At 34.5% G+C, this 22,509-nt stretch overlaps 1 protein-coding gene across 1 annotated transcript in view; it reads right to left on the minus strand.

Moving 5' to 3' along the window:
- The window catches only part of LOC123668079 (copper-transporting ATPase 1), a 33,601-nt gene extending 26,958 nt beyond the window's left edge, over positions 1–6,643 (minus strand). Inside the window, exons 1-6 of the mRNA XM_045601873.1 lie at positions 6,555–6,643; positions 4,726–4,843; positions 3,954–4,078; positions 3,108–3,238; positions 1,352–1,522; positions 189–268 (exon numbers count right to left, since the gene is read on the minus strand). Of these exons, the coding sequence (XP_045457829.1) occupies positions 189–268; positions 1,352–1,522; positions 3,108–3,238; positions 3,954–4,078; positions 4,726–4,843; positions 6,555–6,643 (714 nt within the window). The remainder of the gene's footprint in view (positions 1–188; positions 269–1,351; positions 1,523–3,107; positions 3,239–3,953; positions 4,079–4,725; positions 4,844–6,554) is intronic.
- Positions 6,644–22,509: the final 15,866 nt, after the last annotated feature.

Here is a 22,509-nt window from a genome sequence, read left to right on the forward strand (position 1 = left end):
ATGACAGCAATAATTGTCCAATTGTTGCTGTCGAGTGACAATTCAGAAGCAATACAACCAAGCGAGCCACAGTGCTGCCGCCGGCGAGTAATCGACGAACTATATTTGTAAAAGTTTATAAAATTGTTTAGGAACTAGATTATATTGAAAACATAGAATTTGTATTAGTAATTAGTATTTTCGCTTACATTTTGCTGCGTCCTATTTTTAACGGGCGACGTTTTAACACGATCTCCTGAACCTTCTTCGCTTTTATTTTGTGACAACTCTGTAACAAATGACATAAAAATATTGTACATGACTTGATTAATGAATAAATATTTGGTTAAATAAATATATTAGTGCAATAGTGTAACTGGCGTTGTTTCGATTCTGGAATCGGACTGGGACTGGGTTCGGACGTTTCTATTTATGTTCTGTGGTTTCAAAATATATTAGTTAAGATATTAACTACACACTACGCACGGACGCACGGACGCACGGACGAACGGACACGCACACGCACACGCACTCGCACACGCACATGCACCGACACGCACCGACACGCACCGACACGCGCCGTCACGCGCCGACACGTGCCGACACGCGCCGACACGCGCCGACACGACCGACACGCACCGACACGCACCGACACGAACCGAAACGTACCGACAAGCACCGACACGCACCGCCACGCACCGACACGCACCGACACGCGCCGACAAGCACCGACAGGCACCGTCCCGTACCGACACGCAACGATACGCACCGACACGCGCCGACACGCGCCGACACGCACCGACACGCGCCGACACGCGCCGACACGCGCCGACACGCGCCGACACGCGCCGACAAGTACCGACACGCACCGACACGCACCGACACGCACCGACACGCTTCGTTATAAGTAATGGCCGACTGATATAGCTACATAATGTGACAGATAAGAATTTCTAAAGATCAAGTATATTAGAGCCAGTATAGGAGAGCCTGCGTGTTGCTAGGTTATGAGTGAAATTTTAATGGGCCACAGATCTCTGAGTTAAATAAATTTAAGTTTTTTTTTCTTTTTTTTTAAGTTTACATAAAAAAAAAGCTCAGAGTTCGACAAGTATTGGCCACATAGATGTTTGTCGTGGTCTGGGCGTTGTGCTCGTGTATTGTGTGTGTTTCCGGACCCCCGACACAGGAGAAAATCCTACTGGGGGCCGTTGAGTGTGAAGCGTTTATTTATTTATTATTTATCTGTGTACACTAGAGTATTCAAACAATTGTCATGAGTAGTGATCGAACCCGCAATGCACATTTGCCAGACGATGTGATTATTGTACCAATGCAACAACTATATATATTTTTAAATATATCTCTTCACCTGTATAATTTTGATCGTCCACACTGATGATATTGACGTCGAAACCCAAAGAGTAAATGGCGTCAGCTATTTGTTTAGGAGTTATCGACTTCGGTGTAAACTTAACAAGGGCTGTGTTGTCAGACAGACTGACAGTTGAATGGATCACGCCTGGCATTTCTTTTAGACTACCTGTGAACATTTTTTTTTTATTTTATAAAAATACGATTTTACAGATTATACTGAGATTTATTTATTTATTTAGCAAGAACCACCAACAGAATTACATGTTAAAAAAAAATTACAAGTTATATGCCAAGGTATTAAATATTGTATACATATATACCTCTTAAAAATAGTTACAGAATGCGCTTTAGATAATTAAATCATCTGCCTATTAAAAAAATTTTGAACATTCATGATTTAAACAAAAAAAAAAAAATACATACAAAAGAAAGAACTAAATAACTATTACTATTAGAAATTAATATTAGTGCTACATAGCTTTTGAATTGAGGAATCAAAGGACTTTAATCGATTCTTCTTAAATATAGCTAGGTTATCTGCAAAGATGTCTCATGACTCGTTTTTAACTGTAAATTCTCTGTAGAGCCCCTCAGTATAGGGATGATAGAGATAGATAATATAAGAAAAAATTCAGATTTAATTTTTGTTTTATTTATTTATTTATTTTATTTTATACTTTATTGTACACCACAAATATATTACAAACAAAGCATAAAGATAGTCACAGACAGTGAAGTACAATGGGCGGACTTATGGCTAATTATACATTTCTTACAGACAACCCAGACATAAAAAAGGAAACTTATTATCTATTTTTTTTATTTACGTTTTTTTTAATTTAAATTTGTTTTATTTAAGATGACTTAAAAAGTGCTTCTGAATTTTCATTCGATTGAGTATAATCATATTTTATAGTTAATTTATAAGGTTCTTATGGGTGAAAACAATAAGAAAATTGAGGAGAAAATTGTAAAATTCCAAAAAATGTAGTAATTATTACTACAGATTTTTACTTAAACAAATTTACTCAGAAGCTCAGATTTGCCATTAATATTTAACACATTCGTGGTCCTGACATGAGTATGGCTTAATGAGTAGTGGTGGGTTAAGCTCCGGCCCTTCTCCTGAATGGTAGAAGAGGCCTATGCCCAGCAGTGGGGTGTTACGAGCTGAATCGTATTGTTTGCTATTATTACTTGATAGACACTGCATACACTATTATTTTTTTACATTTTTTTTAATTATATTAACAACATCCACGGGATTTTAGTTGTCCATACCATTTGTACTACATAAAATATTAGTTTTAATATCGGCATGAGATTTTTTTTTACAATAGTTTACTTCAGACCATCAGTTCTAAAACTGTCTAAAAGATAAATATTTGTTTTGCATTACGCACTATCCCTTGTGGATTTTGTTATCTTATTAATCGTACCTCAAACTGTTTATGCACATTAATTTAAAAATAACATAACATTACCACGCCCCACCGTGGGTACGCCCATCATTACAGCCTATACAGTCCACTGCTGGACATAGGCCTCCACAAGTTTACGCCAAAAATAACGTGAACTCATGTGTTTTGCCCATAGTCACCACGCTGGGCAGGCGGGTTGGTGACCGGTTTGTGGTACGCCCATGGTTTATAGTAATGCATAAGCTTCTACATGATAAGCGATATAGCGAAAGCATTGTACCGTCTTGGCACTATCTGAAGCCATTGTACGAAAGAAGAACACATACACACCCTCAATAGTATTGACGCAGGACTGACAAGTCATTCCTGTGACGGATATGAGAACTGTGCTTTCACTCGCCGGACTCGAACCCGTCATGTCGATAAGCAAGTCTGTCGGTATCTCGCGGGGGAGAAGAATCCTGGAAATTTGAAGAAAAACATTTTTTTTCAATATTGGTTTGAAACGTATTAAAAGTCTATTTGTTTGAACAAGTTAACCAAAATTAACAAATATAGTATGAAGTCAGTCGTCTTTTATATGATATAACATCTTATATATAAAATTCTCTTGTCACAATGTTAGTTACAATACTCCTCCGAAATGGCTGGACTGATTTTTATGAAAGTTTGTGTGCATTTTAGGGGAGGGGGGGGGGGGATTAAGGAGGGGTTAGTAACACTTATGGCAAAACAACCTTTGCGGGGTCAGCTAGTATTTTAATATATATCAAGATCAAAAATATTTAGCTTCTTTTTCATATAAAATTCAACTTAGACATTTACTGTTTATAATCTGTTCAACTGTTTGATTGAATTATCCATTAGAAAGCTGTTTCTCCAAAATTCCTAAACTGCAACTTTAAGATCAATATATGCAAATACAATTATCTTATGAATATAGTAGTACTCAAGGTAAAAAAGTATCCTCACACGGCGGTTTTCAGGAAGAACCCCAAAGACCATAAAGAAGACCATATCAGTAATGGAGTTAGTTTCCACCGTGCTAACTGCTCATTAATGACATAGCAAATCGTAAAATAACTTAACATATCATAGAAGACTATGGTCTACTAGGGTCTACTAGGGTCTACTATGGTCTTCTATGGTCTTCTATGGTAGACCACATATACGAACCTCGTTTCGTCGTTGCTGTCGGCAGGCACATCGAACCCCATATCCTCTATGTGAGAGCGAATCGCCTCAACAGAACAAACGCCGGGATCATATCTGAAGTATCCTGCGTGTTCTGATAGCTCTACCTGGAGACGAAAATGTTTTTATCACACACTGTATAGATAAATTTCTTTTAATTCCAGTACTACTAATAATAATTATGTTTGCTGGCAAACGAAAAGAAACCGACTTCAATTTCATCGACAAGTAATACAACGTAGGTAGACGAAAAATAGTCAAGTAAATACGCATTATCAAAGATTACTCCAAAAGTTGTAATCAGATCTCGATGAAATTTAAATGATAAAAATACTCCTCCTTTTTTGAAGTCGGTTAAAAATCAGTCAATACCTAGTTTATTTTTGTTGGTAAATAATAAAAACATGATATCCCTCTTTTTCGTACAAAAGCAAGTACTGGGCAATAAAAATCACTGAAATTTTCATCCCAACTAACTTCTTTCGTGATCGTGATATCTTCGAATTGATTTCATCGAGGAAGTGGCACAGCTGGAAATATTTTAACTCAAACTTCAAAGTAGCTCGACTTAGTTGACCTTAACCTTAACCTTGAAGAAGTTCAGAGCCAAATAATACCGTTCTTTAGCGGTGTTGTATGCCTGTGAAATAGCTTGAGCTACTGGTAAGGTTCTAGGATAAGACAACGCCGTAGTGAAGCTCCCGGTGTAGCAGGGAAACGCCTGTTAACCACATAATAGTATATCAAAACTTACTTTAACGTGCTGGATGCCAGGCAGCTCTCGTACTGAACCCTCGATGCTCCGCACGCAGGACTGGCATGTCATGCCATTGATTGGCACTCGAACCGCCACCAGCTCCTGACCGGAATCTCTGTTGACAAGGGAAAAGAAGTTTTAGTTAAACTTGCATTAGATTAGAATAAGATAAGGGTAGTTTAACATTTACGAAGTCTTTTTATCAGGCATTTGCGACTTCATCTAATTTTTTATTATGGTTATTGTTACGGATATTGAGCGCTCAGCGGCAGACTAGGGATCGATTTTCGCATCGCGCAGGGGTCGCAAATATTTTAGCTTGTACAAGTAAATGTGACCAATGACGCTTACTTACGCCAATAATATAATGATTATTATATCGCTGTCCCCGGGCAATAAAGCGGTAATATCAAAAATCAAATTTTACAGGAGAAATAAAAGAAGCTAATTTGTTTATAGTGCAGTGTACAGTGATCCAAAACAGACGTTGAATATGTCAAATGAAAGCTATTTTTTTTACCAATTTAACCTTTAAAAAATAATTGGAATCGTATAATTTTTTAATGAAATAATTAAAAAAATGTATAATACAATTCATAGATGATACTATTTTAATTGCAAGATCATTAACAACTTTATAAACACAACAACCACTGAGATTCAGAAATGTAAGAGAATAATACGACGCAATTTCCACTTTAGATCTCGAGCGTACTAGTCGATTACCACCTTCTTCAGGGAAATTTTATAGCCAAATGTTAGCTGTATTATTCACTAATCGCCATTTTAGAAACCTATCAAACATATTGTTTGTTATGTAACCATTGTAACAGACTGACCGTATAATGTGATTTATTTTTATTTTTAACCATATTTTTGACAGTATTATATAAAATTAATCTTTTTTTAATGTTATTACTACCTAATTTGTGTTTCCTTAAATTTTAAATGATAATTATTAAAAAAAAAATCATTTCAAATCACATAATTTTTATTAAATATTAACCTTTGGAAACAAAAAACCCTTAAAAAGAAAAAATACTATATTGCCTTAATTTGAATAAAATCACATAATTTTTATGAACTATTATACTTCGGAAACAAAAATAAAATGGTCAAAATCTTAAAAATTAGATTTCTATTATGCTACATCAACTGAGGTAAGGGCACAGCAGGAAAATTCCGCTCAAAATATAGAGCAGCTCGACTGGGGTACCTCGACCTTACAAAAGATCACAGCTAAATAATACTGTTTTAAGCAGTGTTGTGTTCCTGTTGGTTAGTAAGGTGACCAGAGCTCCTGGGGGGAACTAGGGATGGGGTCGGCAACGCGCTTGCGATGCTTCGGTGTTGCAAACGTCTATAAGTTACGGTGATCGCTTACCAATCGGGTGAGCCGTACGCTTAAATAAAAAAAAAAAATATCCGATATAGTTACAAAAAAAAATTAAATTGAATCTTCGCTTTCAATATCGATTTCTTCTTCACAGTTCCCAACACAATGCAAATTGTTGTAAAATGTATGATAATGTTTCGGGATTGCCTCAGTTTTGCAAAGGCTCATCAAATCATCATAAAGTGGTTTTGGTAAGGCGATTGGCTCTATGTATAGATTTTTCAGTTCATCTGCTGAAACATCAGTCACTGGCGTCTTTTTGGATCTTCCTCTTGAAGATCTGGTGGTTGATGCAGTATTTAAAGAAATATACTCATCGTCAAAGTTATACTTTAAATAAATAACATCTGGATGCGCTTGAGTAATCTTTATTTCATGAATCTTTGTGCAGCTAACTTTTTCATTATTTTGGTCTGCCCCTAACCAGTGCCTTTTGTTCATTAACTCCTTTAAATCAAAGAAATTATTCTGTTCCATTTCCTTAAGATGAAACTTTTCACCATTGATTTTCGCATTCATAATTATGCCATACATTTGATCTGGTGTATAAATCGTATGGTTCTTTTTTGCGCGTTCAATAAGAGAAATGCATCGAATCTCCTTCAGACTGGCTATGGCCAGTTTCAAAGTACCTATGTGTTATATTAACTCCATACTTTTTGAACAAATATAAATGCAGAGCAAAGATAATCCTTTTTTTATTCTGCCCAGCACAACCATCGGAATAAAATATAAAATTCTTGATGCCACGTTGTGTCTCAGTTTGAATGAAATTTAGGACGCAACTGCCGATTTCATTGGCACCCCTTTTGGCCACTTGATAGTGCCAAAGATAGCAGTAACCTCTTCCACTTAATGAGTTGTAAATTGTAAAGTTATATATAGGATACTTTCGCTTGTAATGAAAGATTCCCACGTCTGATTGAGGAATCGTCAGGACTTTTTCCAGATAGCAACGACAGTAGTCCTAGAATCGGCTTCTATTTTATCTTTAGTTTTGAGTTCACGTACACAATCCTTGTTTCTAATGTGCGTTGTGTAAGCTTCTTGGAGCTGGTCTTTTCTTTCACCAGAAGCTTGACGATACAATGTACATTGGCCGCACATATCTTTTTTAGGTTTGTGAAAAGAATAATTGAAATTTGTATTGAACACAGTTTCATACTGTCGTTTTGAGGCCATCTTTACATCATTTGGATAATTTGCACTCTTAAACCATTCATCAGAATACAGCCTGTATATTTTGGAAATGTTCAGTGTTTCTTCTAAATATAACTTCTTAGTATCTCTTCGGACATAATGTGATTCTTTAACTGGAAATTGTTTTATATGTGCAATAACACTTTGCTCAGTTAAAACACTCATTTTCCGTGGTCTATTTTTATGCTGTCCCCTGTTATCTTTGACTTCTTCAAATTTCCCTTTCTCTATTGCTGTATAAACTGTTTTTTCGGTAATGCTAAGTGTATTCAAAAAAATTTTTTTTAAAACGTCAATTGGTTCTGATCCATTTATTTTGAAAAAATACCTTATAGTTTGTGTCCTGTTTTTTAACCGACTTCCAAAAAAGGAGGAGGTTCTCAATTCGACTGTATTTTTTTTTTTTTTTTTTTTTTTTTTTTTATGTATGTTACATCAGAACTTTTGCCCGTGTGGACCGATTTCGACAAATTTTGTTTTAATCGAAAGGTGGTGTGTGCCAATTGGTCCCATTTAAATTTATTTGAGATCTAACAACTACTTTTCGAGTTATATCTAATAATGTGTTTTTACTTGACGCTTTTTTCGTCGACCTACGTTGTATTATACCGCATAACTTTCTACTGGATGTACCGATTTTGATAATTCTTTTTTTGTTGGAAAGGGGATATCCCTAGTTTAGTACTGTGATAAGGAAACTAGGATCTGATGATGGGATCCCAGAGGAATCGAGGGAAACTCTCGAAAATCCGTAATAACTTTTTACTGGGTGTACCGATTTTGATAATTTTTAATTTTATCGAAAGCTGATGTTTATCATGTGGTCACATATAAATATCATCGAGATCTGATAAGAACTTTTTGAGTAATCTTTAATAACGCGTAGTTGCTTGACAATTTTTCGTCGATCTACGTTGTATTACTTGTCGATGTAATTGAAGTCGGTTTTTTTTTCGTTTGCGAGCAAACACAATTATTGTTCTAACTAGTTGCATTTTTTTAATATTTACATATCGTAAGATATAGTGCCACTGATCCTCGTGATCACTAAGTTTCCAAAATTCGTCAAATATAGCCTGCCGAGAGACTTGAGAAATATTTTCACCGCATTTCTTATTACATTTACAGGCTTCCTTCATCGTTTTGGAATCAAAATTTTTTTTCGAATTAGTACCAGTATAAACTTGGCCTGAATTGGTTACAATAAGTTTCCGGGAAGAAAGGCGTAATAGCATTGTACAGAATAAAATATTTTGCGATTACTTAGTATTAAGTGTTTACAGTTTATTGATATAATACGTTTATTTCCAAAAACGTGGTTAAATTTATTACTGTTACTTTTTGTTTAGAAATTTAATGTAAAGATGTTCACCGGTTTTTTGTGTTATGTTTCTTAGAGTAATGCAATAATACATAGCTTAGTCGTAAGAGAATTATCCATGCAATAAAACGGTTATTGTCATTTATTCTAACGAAATATTAATAAAAAAAACTGAAAAAAATTAGAGTGATAGATTGATACTCAGAGAAGCCAAAAATCAAATAACATTAAAAAGGGTGTAACCGGCGTATACCGCTTTATTGCCCGGGGCCAGCGATATATGATCGATTTTATGTATTAGAATTTTTTTTCTTAAATTGTAACTGGAAGAAAAATAAGGAAATAGAATTAGGATACCTACACCAGATACAAGTTAGATCTACCGAACACCGGTACAAACATAGAATGAGCAAATGCTAAAAATAATTAATTTTTTTAGTCCTATTTTTATTAGGGACTCATTAATTTTTAGTAAATACTAGCCGACCCGTGCCCACTTCGTTGGGCGTTAATTATTATTATATTTACCAAATAACATACTTTAAAGAACAAATTTTATAGCACTTAAATAAATAATATGTTGCTCCCGTGTATTTATTATTTTAAATTACAGAACCAAATAACATACTTTAAACAACAAATCTTATAGCACTTAAATAAATAATATGTTGCTCCAACGCCATCTATCAAAAATCGAGAAAACGTCGTCGATAGACTAAAATAAGACTAAATTAATAACGTCGAAAGACTAATAAATTGTTTTCTAACAGCGATAGATGGCGCTAGTTTATTTAACATTTTGATATTATTTGATTAAATTTTTTTTTTGTTCAATTACAATAAAATATAGCCCATGTCACTCCTGAATAGTGTAGCTTTCTGTTAGTGAAAGAATTTTCATGATCGGATCAGTCTTTGCGAAGATTACCCCCTACATACAAACAAAGTTATAAACTTTACCTCTTTATGATATTAGTATAGATTTCTCATGTACAGAAAACGATATCGTAAAAAAACCGTAAGTTGTTATATTAACCCCTACTGATAGCCTGTTGAAATTAGTTTTTTTTTTTATGTCACTAGGTCGGCAAACAAGCGTACGGCTCACCTGATGGTAAGCGATTACCGTAGCTTCTAGACACCTGCAACACCAGAAGCATCGCAAGCGCGTTGCCGACCCAATCCCCAATCCCCAGGAGCTTTGGTCACCTTACTCACCCAACAGGAACACAATACTGCTTGAAAACAGTATTATTTAGCTGTGATCTTCTGTAAAGTCGAGATACTACCCCAGTCGGGCTGCTCCATATTTTGAGCAGGAAATTCCGGCTGTGCCCTACCTCAGTTAAGGTATTAATTAGTCTTAAAGTATCTCAACTACTAGTATAGGAGACGCTGGATAAACACATAGGGTCAAATTCCTCGCAAAGTTACTGTGGTACTAAATTTTGCGTTTATATAGAAGGACGAATATCCATAGGTATTATACAAGAACGTGATCATTACTTGTTTGAGATGCGTTACAAAACACTGTTAAAGTTGACCGTTAAATAAATCAATTTTAACGGCTTGTTTTATTAGCGCTAGTCATCTTAGCGTACCTTTCAGAGAAAAGACTTATTTAAAAAGAAAAATTTGTTTAATATACGTACGGTCGTATGTTCCTAAGATTGGGTATCTTTACCAACTTAATGTATTTTAGGTAGCAGGCGTACATTATTATTATGCATACTTTATTGTGATAAAAGTATAAATTTTAAAAAATAACACATCACAATTATATATCCTATATTAATTTTAAAAAATTTTTAATCAAATAATTGCATATTTTTTAATTAAAAAGTTCAAATTTATGATTTTAATGTTTTCATTTCTGATTCCAAATATTTTTGTCACTATGTTTGTTTTCTGCTTCTTGTTTGCGTTAGTCATTAGTGTAAACTTGACTGTTATATACGATATCTTGTCAATATTTCTTATTTTATGTGATATTTAAATGTGCCCGCGACTTCATTAGCGTTGAATTAAACAAAATAATTATTATTTAGTTAGCAAAGACCAGAGCATAAAGCAGAATCCTATAGTTCCAATTTCGAGTTCCATATTTAATGGTACGGCCCCTGAACAATGGATCGTAACAAAATAGTTTCCAAAGTTAAAACGAGACTCACAGCGCTATAAATATAACATAAATAAATACAGATCATGTACATACATTTGGAGCTGATAAAAATATCAGTTGTAGGAAGTTTGCTCGATAAGTTTTATCAAAGTTAGAAGAGTGTTTATCTTATTTATTTTGGAGATAGGATATTATGAGTAAATACTCAACCGTTAAGTATGGGTATATGGTCTATGATATTCACGGTACTCTTTTTATACAACTAGGCAACATACGACAAACATACGGCTCATCTGATGGTAATTACCATGGCCTAAAGTATAGACGCACGCAGCACTGGCATCGCAAGCACGTTGCCTACCATACCCCCAATCAGATCTGGCCACCTTACTCACCACAAGAACACAACACTGCTTGGAAGCAGTATAATTTAGCTGTGATCATCTGTAACGTCGAGGTACTTCCCCAGTCGGCCTGCTACATATTTTAAGCAGAATATTTTCTGATCTACCCTACCTCAGTTAACGTAACGATATTTGCTTACATATTAAATACTATTCAGCGTATAATATATATTTGAAAAAAAAAAAAATACGCCATGAATAGATTATCAGGAAATATCAGAGATCTTGGAGAGGTCGAGTGTGAGGTCGAAAATGGGTTTGCGATACTCCGGATGTTGTAGGCGACTATTTCTTAAGAGACTTATTATTTCTCAATCCTTAAGTATAGGGACATGGTTTGTGGTATTCATGGTACTTTTTTTTTACAACTAGGTCGGCAAACAAGCTTACGGCTCACCTGATGGTAATTACAAAAATACGGTGACTACGGTTAGACTACGGTGGGCGCTTACCATCAAGCGGACACACTAGTTTGGAACAATTGTATTTTAAATTTAATGATAATTCTAACAAAAACAATGTAGTGACAAATTAACGCAGTCACAGTAACTGGATATTTCGTTGACGATTGTTTTAGTTATAACATGTTGCGAAAGTCTGTACAGGCCATGCAGCAGTTTGTCATGGTCTGGTCTTTTGTGTTTCCGGACCACTGACGCAGAATTAAACATACTATAAAGCATACAAAAAAAAAATTGCGTGCGTTATATATGTACAAGCTAGCTTCACACTATAAACAGACAAACAGACAAAAATTCGAAAAACCATATTTTGGCTTCGGTATCGATGGTAGATCACACCCCAAGTATTCTTTTAAAAAAATATTCAATGTACAGTTTTGACTTATGTATAGATATAGAGGAGTGCAGAATGCTATTTTTTTAATTATACATAAAAAAACACGTAAAATCAATAAAAAAAATGTGGTGTCATGGGATACCAGGTAGGAACAACGTTCCTTCGGATAGTATAGAAGCAACACAATTTGAAAAAAAAAATTGTTTAACTTTATATATTATATATTCTAGTTCTTGATTTTTTTTTTTTTTTTTGTTGATTGGTTTTTAATTAAGTACATAAAAGTATTTAGGAAATTTAGTATTTTAGAAAATAACAAATATTACCGTAAAATAAAATAAATCAAAGTGAAACTATAAGTGAAATAAAAAAACATATGCCTTTAGTTATTTTTGTCGACAGTATAAAATTACATATATTATTTTAAAAAAAGTTTACTAGTAATATTTTAGTTTTACAAACGTCATATTATACAGTCGTGTGACTGATATTACGTCACTTCGGTTTTAGTATCACATTTTTTTCAGTTCGGTCGCCCAGCCAAATGTCAAGCCTGCCGTAAGGAACTTCGTTTCAAAAACATTACACATACTACCGTGTATTTGACACACACATGCATATATACTATTTTTTATTATTATTATAGAAGTCTCTGACAACAGAACCTTAATAATGTTCAAACTTATAATTTGAATGAATTCTGGTCGAATTTCGACCATTAGGCGACCACTAATTATTATTAATTGTACTATTCTCGTTGGTGTAAATTGAAGTCACTTTTTTTTGGAGAAATAACACAATCATTGTAAACTTTATGAATTGAACAATCTAGGCATTTCTCTATTGTTCGCCATATATAATGTATGTGGGAATATGCAGGCTAACGGTAGATACAATACAATTTCGTCTTGTATGTGGTATGGGTAACTAATATTGCAAAATTTGCTTTATTTTAATTTGAATTTGAAGCCTATACTTGAGTGAGACTAGTCTAAGAAAAAAAAATCGAGTGTGCTTTAGACCACACGACTGAAGTAAAACTTCTACAGCTCGCACTTTACACATTCACTAGCTTACTCCTCAAATCAGGTATGCGTAAAAAAAGTTTAACTTCAAAAATCACAATCAATTTATCTTTCACTCAAATGGTTCAGTTGGTTACACTAAGACAGTAGTAAAAGTAAGGTCACAGCAATAGTGCCATTGCCCTTGAGAATAAAACAGATTTGTCTCACGGTGTATAAAAGATGTAAGAGTCGGTTTACACGGTATTACTATGTTTTTTTTTTTTATACAACTAAGTCGGCAAACAAGCGTACGGCTCACTTGATGGTAAGCGATTACCATCACTTATAGACGTCTGCTACACCAGAAGCATCGCAAGCACGTTGCCGACCCTATCCCCAATTCCCAACAGAGGCTCCGATCAACTTACTCACCAACAGGAACACAAAACTGCTTGAAAGCAGTATCATTTAGCTGTGATCGTCTGTAAGGTCGAAGTACTACCCCTAGAAACGGTCTGTTTGTAATATTAAAATTACCGCATATAAATGCACGCGGTACATATGCCAAAATAACACTTTTTACAATTTTTGTCTGTCTGTCTGTCTGTCTGTTCCGACTAATCTCTGAAAAGGCTGGACCAATTTTGTCGGGACTTTCACTGGCAGATAGCTGATATAATAAGGAGTAACTTAGGCTACTTTTATTTTAGAACTAACTTTTTTGTTGAATTTCTCACGGATGAATTATAAAAAAAAAAAAAAAAATTGTAATCACAAAACAACTTTTTCAAATTTAAACAATGGTTTACGAATCATTACCGTAAACAAAAACATTAAATTGACAATTTCAATACATATGTAAAATATTTAACAGTAGTTATCACTTGTTAAGAAAAGGATCAAGTTTATAAAGGCTCTACCAGAACATAAAATAAAGTAAAATCGCGCTAGTATCACCGCATTACGTGTGAAGCCGCCTTCACTCGATAATATCACAAAATGTAGAACATTACACAAGTACCAACTGCAATCCAACTTATCCGGTGTAAACCGGTTTCTGAGAAATTTAGCCCATTCATGCAATGCGCACGATATACGCACATATATATTTATTTTGACAAAGTCATACTATCTTATATTGACTCGTATGTTGTTTAATTATTTATCTATTACTTTAGTAAATCCTCCAAAGAGTATTTGGTTAAATTAATCTTTTTCAAATAGAACTTTTTTCGATTTCTTACTTTGACATACACACGGACACTGCTTTTTCGTCTCATAATTTTCTTTCATATTAGTTTCACGCGTATTAAAATATCTATCTATGTATACTAATATTATAAAGCTGAAAAGTTTGTTTGTTTGTTTGAACGCGCTAATCTCAGGAACTACTGGTCCGATTTGAAAAATTCATTCAGTGTTAGTCCATTTATCGAGGAAGACTATAGGCTATAATAACACGCTAAGATCAATAGAAGCAGAGCACCAATGAAGAATGTTTCAAAATTGGAATTTTTTCCTTTTGAGAGCTTCCACTGCGTGCGCTGCGTAAACAGTTAAAGTTCGCAAATTATTAAAGTTAACGATAGCCCAAAGTAGTAATAGTAAAGTAAAGTTGTCGCCGCGTTGGCGCAACGGTCACAGGTATGGATTGTGCCTGTTGCGCTGGCTGTTGTGGGTTCGATCCCCGCACGTGATAAACATTTGTATTGGCCATACAGGTGTTTGCCGTGGTCTGGGTGTTTGTGCAGTCCTTGCGGGTCTCCCCACCGTGCCTCGGAGAGCACGTTAAGCCGTTGGTCCCAGTTGTTATCATGGACACTTGATAGCGATGGTTACTCATAGTCGGAATATATCCGCCAACCCGCATTGGAGCAGCGTGGTGAATTAAGCTCTGATCCTTCTCTTACATGGGGAAAGAGGCCTATGCCCAGTAGTGGGAGATTACAGGCTGAAGTGTAGCCCAAAGTAACTATTCCATGCGGACGAAGTCGCGGGCAGGAGCTAGTATACTAATAAATGGAGAGCCGGTTTTTTTTTCTTCGGTATTCTACGATAACTACTGAACCGATCGGAATAATACTTATACCATAAGATGCAGCGTGTTTCGGAGAAGGTTTTAGTGTATGATATGTTGGTGATTAATTATCGTGTAAAAAGATATGGAAGGACAGAGGTCGCTAGTATATATATAAATCAGTTGCTGTTAGTTTGTCTTGCTAAAACTTGAGAACGACTGGACCGATTTGGCTGATTTTGATCTTGAAATATTCGTGGAAGTTCAGGGAAGATTTATTGCTCAAAATCGTCTAATCGTCGTACAAGCAGAGCACGGACAACTACACAAAATGATTGACTTACATTAATCGCTGATGACGATTTGATAACACAAAACAACATTCAAACTTCACTTTCCTAAAATTATTGAACGATTCAAAATTTTCCTTGTCCACACAATTATTGTACAGTTAGGTCTTAACTGGTAAGACTCTGGAACGTGACGTCACACAACGTACTGTGTGCAAATATTGAACAATAAAGCGCTGCAAACGCTCAAGTGAATATATTATTATTTATATATTTTTGGTGTAAAAATTTTAAAAGCGCTCATTGTATTGTAATTTACATTTTACCATTAATTTCTAAGATAATTATAATTTAATTTCGAATTATGTAACACAATTACATTAAAATTAAATAAAACTTGAACATTACAATGCTGAAAGCGGTAAATCATATTAAACTATTGTATCCATATAAATATAAATAAAGCGCTGGATGTGTTTCAAAGTACATAATTCGAGAACGGCTGGACCGAATCACGTATTTTGGTTTTTAAGTTTTGTAATACTTTGTAGGTATACTGGTAGAGCACAGCAGTAATATCCTACTCAAAATATGGAGCGGCCCGACTGGGGTACCTCGACCTTACAGAAGATCACAGCTAAATAATACTGCTTTCAAGCAGTGTTGTGTTCCTGTGGTGAGTAAGGTGACCAGAGCTCCTGGAGGGATTGGGGTAGGGACAATAATTACGTTATTCAAGTAGACTTCAAAAGCACTTCCGACACTTTATCACACTTTACAAATTAAAATTATATATTTCTTATTTAATTACTTATAGTTAAAGTGAAGAAACCACCGATTCGGAATGTACACAGAAATTCTGCACAGAAAAATCGGCAAAAAACTCCACAGTTACGCTTTAAGAAAAAGTTATAATTTTAAAATAATTCATATAAAATAAAATCCGCTGTATTTCGAGCGCTGCATCGCTTTATTTATCGACAATAGTGTCGTGTGTATACTGTATAGTGATGTTATTAGATGATAATACTTATATACCTACTATGGTTTTAATTAATGTAATTGCAGTTAAAATTATCTGTGGACCTGCGGTTGACTGGTTCGGAATGGAAGGATACAAATTCGATATTCAAAAAAAAAAATTGGATACATTTCACCGGTTATTAATAAAGCTATCTGACGTGAATGGGTTACCCCGCGATATCAAAAAAAAAAAAAAGGTAATGTACCAAGTGTTATAAGCAACCTTAACTTTGTCAAAATATTAAGTTACTCAAAATTTCTAATGTCTCGGTAGACATTACCTTCCTATTTTATCTTCGGCTTTATTAAATAACAAAATAAATAACATAAAGTAATGTCCGTAAAAATAAGCTGAAGGAAAAAACTCGCGGTACATATAAATATTACAGATTAAAAATATAATAATTGTATTTGCTCGCAAACGAAAAAAAACCGACTTCAATTACATCGACGAGTAATACAACGTAGATCGACGAAAAAATACTCAAGTAACTGCGCGTTATCAAAGATTACTTTAAAAGTTGTAATCAGATCTCGATGAAATTGAAATGTGACCACATGATAAACATCAGCTTTCGATTAAATTAAAAATTTATCAAAATCGGTACACCTAGTAAAAAGTTATGCAGATTTTCGAGTTTCCCTCGACTTCTCTGGGATTCCATCATCAGATCCTGGTTTCCTTATCATGGTACCATACCAGGGATGTCTCCTTTTCAACAAAAAAGAATTATGAAATTGAGTAACCTTCTCCTTTTTTGAAGTCGGTTAAAAAATAGGAACCTACCTACGGATACTACTTCGTCCCGCGGTATAGTGACTTAGGACAGCATATTTAGGATATATCTTTTGGTCTATTTTGGATTATAAACACAGTCGTTTGGGTATTCAATTTACATGTTTAACGTGATTCTTTAAATTGGCATAACTTTTTTATCTACGTACCAATTGACATGAAAATACTAATTATGTTAAGTGAAACTTACCACAACATATTAGTGAAAACCGCATCTAAATCGGATAAACCGTTTCTGAGATTAGCGTGCACAAACATATTACATTTACATTTTTTTTTCTACTATATGTATTGATGATAATAAATATTATATGAACAAACTGTTTACCTATAACAAGTTGACTACCTTAAACGACCGTGTGTTTGATAGGCATATTTATAAATATCCGGGTAAAGGTTTTGTACATTTGCAGATCCGGTCGATCACGGATACAAATAAATATGAGACAATTTTCCTGCAAGGTGCCTTCAAGCTATGTAAACTTCTTCCTAGAAAGTGGTTAGACTGTAGAGAAGATATAGGGTATACGGTAAATTATATATCTATATATATATATATATATAGTACTAGCTGACCCGGCGAACTTCGTATCGCCTAACAGTCGATTCTTTAATTTTATTATTTTTTTTTTAGAATTTTTCTCTCCGTAAGAACCATCCTCGTACTTCAAGGAATATTTTAAAAAAAGAATTAGCGAAATCGGACCAACCGTTCTCGAGTTTTGCGCTTAGCAACACATTCAGCGACTCATTTTTATATTATAGATATATCCAGTGGCGTGCATAAAGTTTTTAGACGGGGTAGGCAGTCAAAAAAAGTTTTGAACAGCCACACTGCACTTACTTTCTCGCAATTTTTTCCTAATTTATTTTAATTTTCTTGGGAATAGAGACTTTTAGATAATTTCAAGAACAGACAAGTAAATTATTGGACAGGTAAAGTGAATTTATACTTATAATAATGCAGGCATACAAATACACGTACAGCAACCAACTGATACTTATCAAAGAAATCAGTTACTGGATAGACTGTGACCTCATAAGGCCGGCTCTCTAATAATTTCGTTTGTGTCAAACATAGGAAATCATTGATAACACTATTAATTGGTTACGAAATTGTATGCTTAATTAAAGTACTTGTTTATTTATTAATAAATGAAAAATTATATCCTCATTGTTATTTATATGTTATGTGTTAAATCGATACGCCTGAAGAGTTTTTAATTTATCCGTAAAATCGAACGTGTTGAATTTCGATGCACTATTTACTTTCATCAAACACACATCACCGTTACATATTTCATAAGTAAACTTATTCATCACTAATATATTAATATTTTCACTAATAAAGAGAACGCATAAACGAAAAATTCAAAGCGAATTACTACTCTTACTAAATTACTCTGTGGAATGTTACGATTATGCGACCATGTCAAAATCATAATTATTGGTAAAAACGGTATCGAATTCAAGACAATTTGATTTGACAGGTTATTCTTAGGCTGTGCTTACTGTCATTGTTAAACCGACCAATGTTAAAAACACAATACTCGTATTCCATATGACGAGCGACATTATAAAATTGTAGGATTATATAATGTCCTACTGTCATTGCTAACATTTTTTTAGCGATTTTAGGCAGAAGTTTCATAAAAGGCCCGTCGTCGATTCGCTGATATCGCATAGGTATATGACGGCGGGTTTTTCAATTGAAGAGGATTTAAATTGAATTACATATATGGTTTGTCTTTTTCAAAAATATGTAATGTTCATGTTTTATATATCATTTTTAGTAACATGACAAGGTAGGCAGTACCTTTCTGCCTATATGAAATGCACGCTACGGTATATATCCAGGTCGGCAAACATGCGTACGGCTCGTCTGATGGTAAGCGATTACCGTAGCTTATAGAAATCTGCAACACCATAAGCATCGCAAGCGCACTTCCGACCCTATCATCAATTCCTCCAGGAGTCCTGGTCACCTTATTCAGCAACAGGAACACATTACTGCTTGAAACCAGTATTATTTAGCTGTGATCTTTATAAATTCGAGGTACTTACCCCAGTCGGGCTGCTGCATATTTTGATCAGGAATTTTCCTGTTGTGCCCTACCTCAGTTAGTATAGTGGAGTTATATTAAAACTATGATATCTTCTAAGATAATAATCATTGAAATCAAACGATGTCAAGGACAATTCTATTCAAAAAGAAATACTTGTGACGAATAACGTATTTATTTTGATAAGGATTTATATCATGTCTATAAAACCTTCGCAAATAATCCATGATTTTAGAACAAACTTGATAACCGTAAAAAGTTTATAAATGAGTTAGCCTTAAAAGATAGACGTATGCTGACGAAGACGAGGGGGATTGAGGATTGGGTCGGCAACGCGCTTGCGATGCTTCTGGTGTTGCAGGCGTCTATAAGCTACGGTAATCGCTTGCCATCAGGTGAGCCATACGCTTGTTTGCCGACCTAGTGACATGAAAAAAAAAAGACTACTTTTAGACCTTTAGGCCTTTTTTACACCCATTAATTGGCGATCAATTCTCTCAAATATAATTTTTGAGTAACTAACCGATAAAACAACGTACGCGAGGGAAGATCTCAAAAAAGAATATTCACTCCTTCACTTCCACTTTCTTAACATTTCTTATTAATACTCATCTCCTTTTGGTCGTAGAGTGATTTTATACTGCCTGTAGCCTTTTTCGATAAATGGATTATACAACACAAAAATAATCTTTCAATTCGAACCACTACCTAGTTCCTGAGATTAGTGCGTTTAAAGTAACGAAGAAACTTTTCCGCTTTATAATATTAATAAAGTATAGATTTCTAGTAAATATTATGATTGTTAAAAATCTTCTTCAAAAAATTCAAAGTAAAAAATTTCTGAACACGCACGCCCTAGTCCGTATCATATCCACATATCGTTACATGAACTTAAATAATAAAAAATCGAAATGTAAAATATAGTTACCAAATAGCGCCTTATTCACAAATAGTTTTTTTTTGTAACTTGTTACTGACCAAAAAGATCCTACAAAATTATCTAAAAAATAAAAAATAAAAAATTTAATAATCTGTCATCGCTGACAGTCAAACGACCAATGGCGTACGTGCGCGCTAAAATCAAAACATGGCGGAGGTATTTTATAGAAATTATATAAACATTCATTCATAATAGCTGTTTATATAAAATATTATAAACAGTACTATTGTTTAGTTTAATGAACTTATAATACATACATAATAGACAGGTTGTAGACGAGATCTTACTGAAAATTTTATAAAATTTACGACCAACGCATAACGCCATTTTTTTTCGTGAATAAATCTTTCCTTTTCGAATGGATATTTTACAGAATTATCTAAATTGGTACAGTAATATGACATTAAGTCATACCCCAACGGGCATGTACATGTACATACATTTTGGCGTTTCATTTTTATTTCGCTTCAGCCTGTAATATCCCACTACTGAGCATAAGCCACTTTCCCCATGTAGGAAAAGGATCAGAGCTTAATCCACCACGCTGCTCTAATACGGGTTGGCGGATATATTCCCTACTATGAGTAATGATCGCTATCAGGTGTACATGATAACAACCGGGACCGACGGCTTAACGTGCTCTCCGAGGCACGGTGGGGTGATCCACAAGGACAGCACAAACACCCGGACCACGTCAAACATCTGTATGACCAACAGTCACAAACCAGTACCGTGACCGTTGCGCCAACGTGGCGGAATTGGTACAGTATATGGTAATATGGTATTATGTTTGGCCGGTAGGTACGTGATGAAACGCCAAAATGTACGTACCTAAGTACATACATTTTGGCATTTCATTTTTATTTATATAAGACTAACGTTTTTGAGGGACAGCATAAAGGTGGGTCAAACTTACAGAAGATCACAGCTAAATAATGCCGAATTAAACTAACTAGTGTTGTGTTCCAAGTTTCCGACTGCGCAAAGTAAACGTTTCCTTTCTGGGTCATGGTATTCGCATGTATAATAAAATCCCACAAACGATTTTGGAATTGTCTCAAGATAAATTTAAAGTTTTTATCTAAAAATAAATTAATATGTAGATAAAGCTCAATAAGCTTAATATGTATGATAAAGCTAAACTCGGTGCAGCATTACATAGTTGATACAGATGTGTGGACTTAGTGACTCTGCATTTTATGCAACATGTTACTAATTTTGTACTAAAACACATTTTATATATTACTAACTAACCTGGCGAACTTCGTATCACCTTATTTTTTTCTGAAATATAATAATAACATAATATATCAAAATAAAATATAGCCTATCTTTCAAGTTGGATCAAACTGCACACGGTGTGCAAATTTGACTAAAATCGGTTAAGTAGTTTAGGAGTCCATTGAGGACAAACATTGTGACACGAGATTTATATATATTAAGATTTTCAATAGAGTAAGTTCTGCGGAGTTTCTTGCCGATTCTTCTCTGCAGAATCTACATTCCGAATCGGTGGTAGCTTTACTTCTACAAAAAAAATAATTTATTTAATTTTAATGGGTTGTCTGGAAGAAATGGTTAATTAGCCATAATTCCGCCCATTGTACTTCACTATCTGTAACTATCTTTATGCTTTGTTTGTAATATACTTGTGGTGTACAATAAAGTATAAAATAAATAAATAAATAAATAAATTTATTTTTAAAGTTTTAATTTGTAAAATGACGATTCAAAAGTGCCCTTGGAGCCTATTGGAATAAAGCTGTTTTTGATTTTGATTTTGGTTGTATTCCTGGGTGACCAAGGTGGTCAGAGGACCTGGGGACGGTCGGGGTAGCGGAACCATTTAAATTCGTAAACAAAAAATATCGTTTAAATATACGAAATACGTGTGTAATATTCATGCTAACGGCTAAAGGTACAAAACAATTTCATAAATGTTACACGTACAAAGGCATTGTTTTATTTATACGGCAGCGTTGAACCGCCCACACTCACGCCCGCCCACGCGCTATACCGCCCACACGTAAGCCCTACGTCAGCCTACTTATGAAAATTCACGTTGAACGCAATGGGGGTCACCATTGGACCTCACTTATGTAGCCGTTGGTGCCGTTGGAGCCAGCTTAAAAGCGCTTATTCACAAAATTTTAATAATAAGTTTTTATTGCACTACCATACCCATTCTTACAGAACTTACTTATTTTTAACCGACTTCCAAAAATGGAGGAGGTTCTCAATTCGACTGTATTTTTTTTTTATGTATGTTACATCAGAACTTTTGACCGGGTGGACCGATTTCGACAATTTTTTTTTAATCGAAAGGTGGTGTGTGTGAATTGATCCCATTTAAATTTATTTGAGATCTAACAACTACTTTTCGAGTTATATCTAATAATGCGTT

This window comes from Melitaea cinxia, chromosome 30, assembly GCF_905220565.1.
Source record: "Melitaea cinxia chromosome 30, ilMelCinx1.1, whole genome shotgun sequence".
In the NCBI taxonomy this organism is placed as follows: domain Eukaryota; kingdom Metazoa; phylum Arthropoda; class Insecta; order Lepidoptera; family Nymphalidae; genus Melitaea; species Melitaea cinxia.